This window comes from Drosophila obscura, unplaced genomic scaffold (assembly GCF_018151105.1).
Source record: "Drosophila obscura isolate BZ-5 IFL unplaced genomic scaffold, ASM1815110v1 contig_192, whole genome shotgun sequence".
NCBI classification, from domain to species: domain Eukaryota; kingdom Metazoa; phylum Arthropoda; class Insecta; order Diptera; family Drosophilidae; genus Drosophila; species Drosophila obscura.
In genome coordinates, this window is record NW_024542781.1 from 1,208,074 (window position 1) to 1,219,315 (window position 11,242).

Below are 11,242 nucleotides of genomic sequence, written 5' to 3' on the forward strand. Positions count from 1 at the left end.
TGCAGTTCCTTTTAGCAAGCGGCAAGTCAACATCCTTTTTGGTTATTCAAGGCATTGTTGCCGCAGTTGCAAGGAGGAGGCAGTAGAAGCAGCACCAGAAGTGGCAGTAGAAGGAGCTGCAGCTCCAGCTACAGCTGCACCAGTGGGACTGGGACTGGGAGTGGGAGGTGCTTCCTCTGTTTGCTTAACACACTTCACTCAATGGACGCTCCAGGATGTATCTGCTGTGCTGTGTATGGTAATAGATCCTCAGACTCATCCTCATCGCCATCCTTTCTTATCTGCCAGGACACAACATTTGTCGCTCTCTCCCACTCTTTCTTCGCCATCTTCTTATTCTTCTGCCGCTGCTGCATCTTCGGCCCACTTCCTGCCTTGAGCCTGCCCTGCTGGCATTTCTGTTGCTTCTCTTCTCTCCTTTTGTATTGTTTGTATTGTAATTGTCTGTCCTGGCTGCTCCCTGGCTCCTGGTCGTGGTCCGGGTCGTGGTTTTGATTGTGGTCTTGCCCCTGCTACCGGTTGTGCCTCCTACACCCTCCTACACTCCTACAACCTTCTGCTTGCTGGCTGTGGTCCTGGCAAAATATCAGCACAAACAACCGCCATGCATACGGCTGCTCGTCATCAGCATCTCATCCTGCTGCCCTCCCATCCCATTCTGCAGCTCGGGTCGTTTGTGTATTTTTGCGGTTCTACACAAATATACTGATGGCTCTCAGAGTGCTCAGAGCTCTGTGCATACAGGACGTGGCATACGCATACAAATCCGTTCTTCCGTCTCCCATCTCCTTTCTCCATTCTCCATTCTCCATACCCAAAAATGTTGTGTGCTGAGGTCATGTCGCTGACGTCGCTGGCGTCGCCGACGACGACGACGACGTCTGATGTCTGGCTGAGCCCAGCGCTGCGCTGCACTGCACTGTCCTGCCCTGGCCGATGCCTCGTTTCGGCATCAGCTCAAATGGTTTTGCAGTTGTAAAGCTGCCAAGAGCAGACCGGCATGCGCAGCTGCCACAACAATAGCTGCAACAACGGCAACGGCAACAGCAGCGGCAGCGGCAGCAACAACTAGAGTTATAGGTACAGCTGCTTCTGCCTCTGCTGCTGCTGCTGCTGCCTTTGGTGCTGCTGCCCAAACGGAATTGCAGCAAAACCACCAGAATGACGCTGACAACGATGGCAAACAATTGTAAGCTCTGACAGCCAACAACAGTGGCAACAACAATGCGAGTATTCCCGTACAACAACGGCAACGACAACGACAATGAGCAACGAGTTTATCTGCGGTTTGTGCCGACATTGATATACCCTTTCTTAATGGAGCATATCCAAAAACAAAGAGGCATAATTAACCTAATTAATTTCGGACTACCAAAGCGGATTTCCCATGGGGGCATTGGAGTGGGGAACGGAACTGATTTCACCATTTACTGCCGAGTCTGGTAACTATGCAGAAATATTCACTTTACAGACACTTTCTCTGATAGAAGAATGTTAGAAATATCTAACACAGTCAGTCGGAGAACAGAAGAGAATAAATTTAATTGCATTGTGAGATAATTTAATCCAGAGCTATGCAGGATTATCCATCTCTCTCTTTGGACCATGACTGTCAGGTATAACGAAGGGATGAGTGAAAGATTCCACAAATTTGAGACAATTCCAGTTGTATTTCAATGGGCCACAGATGATTGCACAGCTGTCCGAAACCACAAACCGAATGATTCTTCTTTTCTTATGCAAAGAAACAATTTACAAATTTAAATTCACGACAAACTTCTAAAGAAAGCCCCCATGGTATTATTTCAGTGGAAAACAAATTTACCCAGACGTTATATGTGCCCAGAACTATTTATAATTTCTAAGCAATAAACAGAAGAAGATGAGAGGATACCAAAGTTTCATGCAGCAGAGCTCGCCCTGGCGCCGCCTCCCACTGCTCAGCAAACATGCAAAATATCCATAAATATCTACTGTCTGTGGCTCAAACAAAAGGCGATACATTTCCAATGAAGCCAATGATGCGGATGCTTATTATTGTTGATTAACAATAAGAAAATAGCTCATACGCACTGTTGCACTTTGAATGAAAATGAAAAGGGAATGAAATGGAATGAAATGAAATCTGACGATAATATATTTAAAGTCTATTATAACAAACTTCACTCACAGGCTTATAATTAATGAATGGAAGGAGCAATGGGCATGTCTGGCTCATTTGAGTGATGGAAATGAGTTAAACATTTCACATGCCACAATGGGATTTCTCGTGTCTGGAAAAGGGAATGCGTAATGGCAGGGTGTGCGGTGTTGCCACTAATTAATGAAAGGGCTTCGGTTTGGTTTGGTTTGCCGATTGCGATTTGATGCCGATGCCATCTATTGTTTGGAATACCCGTAACGTAACCACCGGCTAAACACGGACCTGGAGACCAACTAATCTGTATGCCGATGCCGATGCCGATGTTGCTGCTGCTGCTGCTGTTGGGCCTGGCTATCCTCATAGCACAATCGCATAGCAGAATCCATGATAAATGCATAATGCTCCGAGTGCTGAAGGTTACGGCAAACAATAACAATTGCATTTGTTGGCACTCCGTCGTCAGCCCGGGGCGTCTCCGTTCAGATCCCAGGCACATGCATCGCATCGTGTCCTTCCACAGCCATACATCTCCCCGGGTGCATGTCTCCGGGGCCTCTTCTCTTCTTTAGTCTCCCCGACTCACCGACTCCCTGCTACGATGCCGATGCCGATGCCGAGCTCCGTCTCTGTCACTGGTTCTGGCTAAGGCGAATGTCCTGTTCCTCGTTTCGCACGTACATTGCCGCTTGCACTTTGATTCCACATAATTGCATTGCCTCTGTCTCTCTCCGTCTGTCTTGTTGCCTCTCTTTCGCTCTTTGCCCCCTCCCCCCTTCCCCCTGGGCGCCTGTGTGAACTTTCGGTGTATTTATGAAAACCATTTCCGTACTGCAATAAAACTCTCAGCACGGTCAACGTCAGCGTCATCTAATCTCGGCCCGGAGGCAGAGACAAGTGCCATTAATATTGTTTCTTTCCACTCTGCGTGTTTTTTCTCTTGTGCTCTGTGACATTTTCCGATTATGTGCGGATTTGTTGCACGGAAAAATGGTGCCAAGTCAAAGCACCGCCTCCCCCTCGCCCACCCCGCTGGGGCACTGCACAAAACTTTGCAGTTTACACTTTTGGTGGGGCTGTCCTTGAATGACTGGAGAGTCCTAACAAGGCATGAAACAAAAAACAAATAGGCCAAGAGTCCACATCGATGTCCGATGACAAGGCGATAAGAACAACCTGCTCTTCGGGTAACATACCCTACCCCCGCAACCCCCTCCTTAAAACACTCTCTCTGGAAAGTCGAGGTTCTGCCCCGCCCCGCCCTGCCCTGCCCTTCCTGATCCACTTCTAGATTTGCCTTTTTGTTAATGTTTGCTCAATTTAAAAAGTTTTCTATCGCCATTTGCATTTGCACGCACATTCGCACGTGCTTATGCAATAACAAAACAATGGCATGGGCGAGAGTGGGCGTGCCAGTGGGCGTGGCTGAAGACAGGAAGTGCGAGAAAGAGCAGCGCAGCCAGGCGGCAAAGAAACGATTTGCATACGAAACAGAGGCTCAGTCCCATGGGGGGATCGCCTCGTCTCCGTTGCCACAAATTCCTCTTAGGAATTTTAAACTGAAAATGTTAGAAATAAATATATGAAAAAAAAGGCTCGTTGTTCTTTTCAAAGAGAATATCTTCAAAATATCTAAAGAAGTATTTTCCATAAATGGAATGTCAATTATTAAATATACATACCAAGTATATGCCAAGTGTGATGATTTCTGAGCGCAAGACGTAGTATTTAAATACAATCATTTATCTAGGACAATAATTTCTAATTTTAGAGCGCAATTAAAATTATTTTAAACTAATTATTTCATAATAATTTAATTGAAATAAAATTCTATATTAAAATCATACACCGTAAAACAGCTCGCCCCCCAAAATAAAAGAAGTGATTGCCACGCCTCTGTTTACGCACCATGGTAGGAGGATGACGGCAAAGGAAGCAAAGTTTCGAGAGAAACAAGAAAAAATTTAGAGAGTGAGAGAAGAGAGAGAGAAATGAAAGTTAAAAATAAAAAGCAGAAAAGTTAGTTTAGTTTTTGTTTTTAATTTGGTAATGCAGCATGGAGCATGGATGGCCTCCAATTGTTGGCCCTGGACAAGGACTTTTTGCTGTTTTCCGACAATTACATTTGATGAAGTTTTTCAAATGAGGGGGGCGTGGTCGAGTGGGCGGATTAGTTAACTTTTCCACCAGCCAACAAATTGAAATTGAATTCCAATTGTCAAATGGAATTGTACCAGAAAGTAAAACCTAAAATATATATAGAGAGCGAGAGAGAGACACTAAAATTTGACAATTTATTTGTCCGCCAAAAGAGTGTCCATGAAAGGCCATGAAAGATATAATAAATGGCCTCGCAGAGATTAAGGCATACATGTAAATTAAATTTGATATGCCATCCGAAAGGGCATACTAGTAGCACGAATTAAGTGGAGAAATATTTATTTTGTCCGTAATTAATTCGACACATATGTAAATAATATGCAAACTCTTTGTCGCTCGCATCCGTAATCAATTGTTTTCATATTACATGAATTTCATTTGACAAACGTAAATACATTTAAATTATAAATAATTTATAAACAATTTTCAAGTGAATTGCGTTTGTACACTCTGACGAATTTTTATTGGTTCAACTAGCGGGCATAATTAATGAATTAAATATGTCGTTTGACGAAAGGATTCCAGGAACAGGCCACCAGGCCACCAGGGCACCAGAGCACAGTACAGGCATAGTTCTGCGACAACTAAGCGGGCAAAATAAACAAATTACATATTTCTGACTCTCTGCTCAGAAGATAATCCATTTTTTTTTGTACAGTACTTTTCGTTTCACTAAAACTGATTCCCTGCTATGATAATAATAAATACATCCATTTAGATATTCAGTTATTTTATGTTCCTCCACCAATATTCTGCTGCATTCAAATGCGGATATCCTTGGGCCCCCCTCAATTTGTGACTACGCAAATTGCTTGGCATTTTCTAGGAGATTGAGACAAGCAAATTCAATTTCCATTTACTTCATTTCACATGGCATTGTACGTACGTATATTAATAAATAAGTAAAGTAAAACCCAATGCCAGTTCTCCCTGCCATATTGAATGCCTGCCATGGAGCTGCGAGTCGGTTCCAATTGTTGCTGATTTACTCTGCTGCGAGAACTGATGCACTGGTGCATCCGAGTTGTGGACCGAAGAAAGCAAAGTCAAGTCAGATGCGAAATCCAATTCCAAATCCAAAGATGCAAACATTTTCAGCTTAGCTGCCAGAGATTATCTGGCTGTGGGATTCGAAATCAAATTGCCAAAATGCCCATTGCAGAGTCCTTCATTTACAGGTTAACAATTACCAGCAATTTCTTCCAAGAGATTAGCCCGATGATAGCCAGGGACCTGCCAGAGGCCACAGAGGCCTCTCAGCCCAGACAGACAATAACTCGTATCTTTGTGGGGCATCATCATCCGCTGCACGAGTATCTACTAGTATCTGCTTCGCACCCCCTCCCCATCTGCCTCTTTCTGTGTGGCATCAGTTAATTGATTTGCTTTACGAGTTGCGGCTGCAGTTGCACAGTCCGACTCCGAGTCCGAGTCCGAGTCCGCTTGCAACATACTCGTATTCCATGGCATAATATTTTTTTAATATTCTGGCTACGGGGCCCCGTCTTGGCAATTGGCCATCAAATTAGCTTTGCTTTTTTGGCCCACTGTGCCACATTTATGAATATCAAAACCGAACCTGTGAGTGCCGTGCCCCCCGCCAATGCCTATGCGGTTCCAGTTGCAGCCCAGAGTGCCGTGCCACAACGAGCACCACGAGTGCCTCCTCCTCCTTCTCCTCCTCCTCCTCATAGAGAGCAGCAAATATAAAACTGTCGACGATGTAGCAGGGCAGGCAGGGGAGGGGAGACGGCGATGGGTGATGGGAGATGGGATGGATAGCAGTCGAGCGCTGTGGCAAGTCAGCAATTGCAACTGCCAACTGCTGGTGCACTGACACAGGAAATATTATCCGCATTGCCAGGACCTGCCCCTCACCCCTCACAACCAACCGACCGACCGACCGGGGAGAGCAAAAATTGAGGCTGTTGCCAAGGTTTGGCTGTGTGCTTTGTAGGTTGCCCCAAAGAGTGGCGCGGTGGGGTGGAGGGGGGCAGGGCTCTGACTGGTGTGGCTGCAGGACAAAGCGGCAAAAGCGGCCAAGTGAATTCTCAAATACAAATTCAAATGGCAAATTGACAAATGAACCTTTTGAGCTTTTTACGTTTTCATTGTCTGTCCTCCCCATCCCCCATCCCTCACCCCTCATGCCCATCCGCCATCCGCCATCCTCCTCCGTTACATTCCCTATCTCTGCGCCCCAGAACCAGCAGCGGAGCGGATTCAGCTTGTTGCGGTGTGTGGGGGCGGGGTGGGCAGGTCCTCTAATCCAAATTCCAGGAAACCTGCTTGTGGGGCAGCTCTTTCCAGCGTAGTTGTGGGAGTTAAATGAAATAAGGCATTTTCCGTTGATTAAAATTACTGGAGAAACGGAATTTGAATGCTCGAAAGCCAAGGCAGTCACCTCTCTGCCTTGCTGAACCGCTCCTGGCGGAAGTACAAACAAAAAACGAGAGCACACAGGGAGTGGAGAGTGGAGAGAGAGTGAAGAGAGAGTGGAGAGAAAGAGGAACATAAAAGTAAAAAGCATTCGACAGGCTATTGATGCTGATTTTCTAAAGATGCCGATGTCGATTCCATGCCAATGTCAGAGCACAGGGCCGGGCCCCTCCACCTCTCTGTGTGGCTGCGGATGTAGATGTGCCTGCGCCTGTGCCTGTGGTTTGGTGCTTTGTTGTGTTGTCCAGCTGGACGTACAACAAATTACAAAATGTTGTTGAAAGGCGATTTAAACCTGCATCCATTTCGCAGGCACGGCACATCCCCAGATACCATTCCTACAGCCATTCTGCCATTCCTCATCCCCATTCCTCATTCTCCATTCTATTCAGAGCCAAAGCTATATTCAGTAAACAGAGATTTCAAACGGGGCAAGTGTATGTGGGGGGTGGGAGGTTGAGGGAGAGGGGTAGCTAAGACTGAAGCCATTGGAGGAACTACCAACTACAATGGGCATTGTTGGAGTGGTCGTCTGTTCGTCTCGCTAATACCGGATTCTCTTTTACATTTTGCAGATTTAAAGAATTTAAAAGAAAGGATACCCCCGGCCACACACAGTTCCAGTCCCAGTCGTAGTCCCAGCCCCAGTCGCAGCCCCAGCTGCCGATGTCAGTGGCAAGCACACACAAAAAGAGGCAGGACTAACTTTCCTTTATGCCAGCAAATTAAAAGAAAAGAACTGAACACAGAACTCAACAGAACAGAACAGAGGAGAGAAGAGAAGAAGGAGCAAGCAGCAAGCAGCAAGCAAAATCAATAAGATACTGGGGTGTTGCAGATCCTTCTGCTTTGTGGCAAGTGTAGCCAAAGTGCTGAGTAATGTGGAGTAATGGAGACCTTTTTGCTGGCGGCGGCAACATGATGTGAAACATGGCAATCGAATCAGCCAAAGCCATTTAGGGTCATCAATTGGCAGAGGACACAGAGAACGCAGCGGGAGCGAAGCCCTCCCAGAGAGAGGAGAGGAGACGGGGGGAGAAGTGAAGCATCCAAAATGCACAGCATGGATCGAAGGAGCAGCACGACTACGACTACGACCACGATGCGTCGACCAGGTGAGTACGGGTGGGGAGTCAACCCCGTCAACTTCATCCGCTTATCCTTTATCCCTCTCTCTCTCTCTCCCGCTTTGTTTAGTTTGGTGTCTGCTGGTGCTGTGCCTGGTGGCCTGGACGTGGGCCGATGACTGGTCCTTGAGCTGCGCCTCCAACTGCACCTGCAAGTGGACCAATGGCAAGAAATCGGCCATCTGCAGCTCCCTGCAGCTGACCAGCATCCCGAGCACTCTGAGCACGGAGCTGCAGGTGCTCGTGCTGAACGATAACCACATACCGTACTTGAACCGGGAGGAGTTCTCCGCCCTGGGGCTGCTCAATCTGCAGCGGATTTACCTGAAGAAGTCCGAGGTGCAGTACATACACAAGGAGTCCTTTCGCAGCTTGAAGATCCTGGTGGAGATCGATCTGTCGGACAACAAGCTGGAGATGCTCGACAAGGACACGTTCATGGGCAACGACCGACTGAGGATACTCTACCTGAATGGCAATCCGCTGAAGCGACTGGCCGCCTACCAGTTCCCCATCCTGCCCCACCTGCGCACCCTGGACATGCACGATTGCCTCATCTCGTACATCGATCCCATGTCGCTGGCCAACCTCAATCTGCTGGAGTTCCTCAACCTCAAGAACAACCTGCTGGAGAGCCTCAGCGAGTACGTCTTCCAGCACATGGCCAACCTGAAGACGCTCTCCCTCGAGGAGAATCCCTGGCAGTGCAACTGCAAGCTGCGCAAGTTCCGCTCCTGGTACGTGGCCAGCCGCCTCAGCTCCGTCAGTCTCGTGTGCAAGGGTCCACCAGCGCAGAAGGATCGCACCTGGGACAGCGTGGACGATGAGCTGTTCGGCTGCCCGCCCCGCGTCGAGATCTTCAACAACGAGGAGGTGCAGAACATCGACATTGGCAGCAACACGACCTTCAGCTGCCTGGTGTACGGGGATCCGCTGCCGGAGGTGGCCTGGGAGCTGAACGGCAAGATACTGGACAACGACAATGTGCTCTTCGACACGGAGAGCATCGCCTCCGACAAGCTGTGGAGCAACCTGACCGTCTTCAATGTGAGCAGCCTGGACGCCGGCACGTACGCCTGCACGGGCGCCAATCCCATCGGCAGCATGACCCAGAACATCAGCATCTACCTCAGCGAGATAGTGCAGCATGTGCTGGTGAAGACGCCGGAGACGTTCTGGTACTTTGGCCTCATCATGGGCATCTTCGGCACCGTCTTCCTGCTGATCGCCATCTCGTTTGTGGTGTGCCTCTGCAAGCGCACCACCCGCCAGCACCGGCACGCCAACAAGGCGGGCGTCAAGTCCAGCGTCAGCTTCAACGACCAGGAGAAGAAGCTGCTGGACTCCAGCGTCACCACCACCACCAATGATCGCGGCGACAGCTACGGCATCGACAACAATCCCAACTCGATCAGCATCAACAAGGCAGAGTCGGCGGGTCTGGGCTACAACCAGATCGAGATCCATGCCGTGGAGAATCACCGCTCGGGCCTGGGCCATGGCACAATGTTGGTGCACCAGCAGCACCAGCAACAGCAGCAGCAGCAGCAGGGGCAGGGCCAGGGCATGGGTCAGCATATGCGGCAGCAGCTGATGACCGTTAAGGATCCCACATGCGGCATGATCACCGTGCCCACGTCGATGGCGGGCCACACCCACAGCCACACGCATCCCGGCCAGATCTCCGAGGAGTTTCCCCTGAACGTGGGCGTCTTTCCACCGCCGCCAGAGTTCTGCTCGAACATTGGGCCGAATCCCGCCTTCGGGGGCAACATCTTCATTCGCGTCTCCGTCACGCAGGACATGCTCGACGGAGCGGACCTCAACATGTATCCGGACCTGCTGAACATCCCCAAGCGGATGCAGGACGTGCAGTGCAGCGATGGAGGCGCTGGCACGGTGAGTGTGCCCGAGGGGCAGTTCGCCACCCTGCCACGGCACGCGACACGGCGTGGCATCCTCAAGAAGGATACCTCGCTGCAGCAGCAGCAGCAGCATCACCAGCAGCAGCAGCAGCAACATCAACAGCAGCAGCAAGGCGTCAACACAGGCCTCTATCCGCACGACGAGATCGTGACCTATAACCTGGATGCCAGCGGATATGTGGACGCACATAGCCACCAGACGACCTACCACTGCGTGGGCGGTGGCCAGAGCAATGGCATGGAGCTGCCGCCGCCTCCGCCACCGCCCGCTGTGACGGCTGTGGTGCAGTGCCACCACCCAAACTCCAGTGCGACCGTCATGCCGCCCGTCTCCGCCGCCAGTTGCGCCAGCTGCATCAACAACGGCCCGCCACAGCCCTCAGCCTGCCAGACGCCACCCATCGACGTGACGCCGCTGCGACCGCTCTGTGGCAAGAGCGGTGGGGGCATCGGTGGTGGCGGCGGCGGCGGCGACAGTTCCGCGTACCCCAAGTACGACAACATGGGGCGACGCATTACGGCCAGCGGGGGCCTGGGCAACTCCACGCTCTCGCTGCCCGACGACGAGGAGCAATACGAGAACGAGACGCTCTTCAACGAGAACCAGAATCAGTCCGAGAAGCTGCAGTCCGTCGGGGGAGAGCAGTCGCAGGATCATCATCAGCAGCAGCAGCAGCACCACCAGACGGAGTCCAGCCAGGGCCAGGGCCAGGACAAGGACAGAGGAGAGTTTGTGTCCCTATAGTATTACGGAACGCAAGTGTAAATAAGTCCCATAGACCCCAGTGCCCCAGAACACAGAACCCACAGCCAGTCCCACAGCCAGTCCCCCAACCAAATCATCCAGATTCCGATTAATATTCACATTCAGAGACCCAACCCCTTGGCAATCGTTTCTTTCATATCAGTTCAACGATAGTCTACGCGGATCCACACAAATATATAGAAACCTACTCTACTACGTATCTATATAGCAACCGAAACAATCTATTGACTGCCACAGCCGCCCCACGAGAGCCCCACTCTTCCACGAGAAGAGAGTTCGTTTATTTTCCTCCTTTGAATCGCAGCACATCTTATATATGTATATGTATACTTCTATATACTTATGTATGTGCATATGTGTGTGTTCCATTTAGAGATCTCCCCATACTGTGTCCCCCCATGCCTAGCTAGAAACCGAATAGTTGTACCCTTCTGTCACACTGAATTCTGTAAATTAAAGAAAACAAAAAGATAATGTATGCTAGAGATTATAGCGACCAAAACTGATCTACATAAGGTGTATAGTATAGTCGGAATTATATATATGTATGTCAGCTATAGGGAATCCATAGAGAGAAAGATTTGCATTTGCTTCTGGGGTGCTAGAGTTCGTTGGCGGAGTATTTTATTGAATTACGTTTTAGAGATCAGACACTGAATAGGATTAGGGCAGGATGTGGTAATCG

General features: G+C 49.4%; 1 protein-coding gene across 1 annotated transcript; it reads left to right on the forward strand.

The window, feature by feature from the left end:
* The first annotated feature begins 7,841 nt into the window (after positions 1-7,841).
* Positions 7,842-10,612, forward strand: LOC111067708. Its single transcript, XM_041593590.1, has 2 exons — positions 7,842-7,854; positions 7,937-10,612. Exons 1-2 carry the CDS (start codon positions 7,842-7,844, stop codon positions 10,534-10,536), a joined length of 2,613 nt encoding a protein of 870 aa, XP_041449524.1. The 3' UTR covers positions 10,537-10,612.
* Positions 10,613-11,242: the final 630 nt, after the last annotated feature.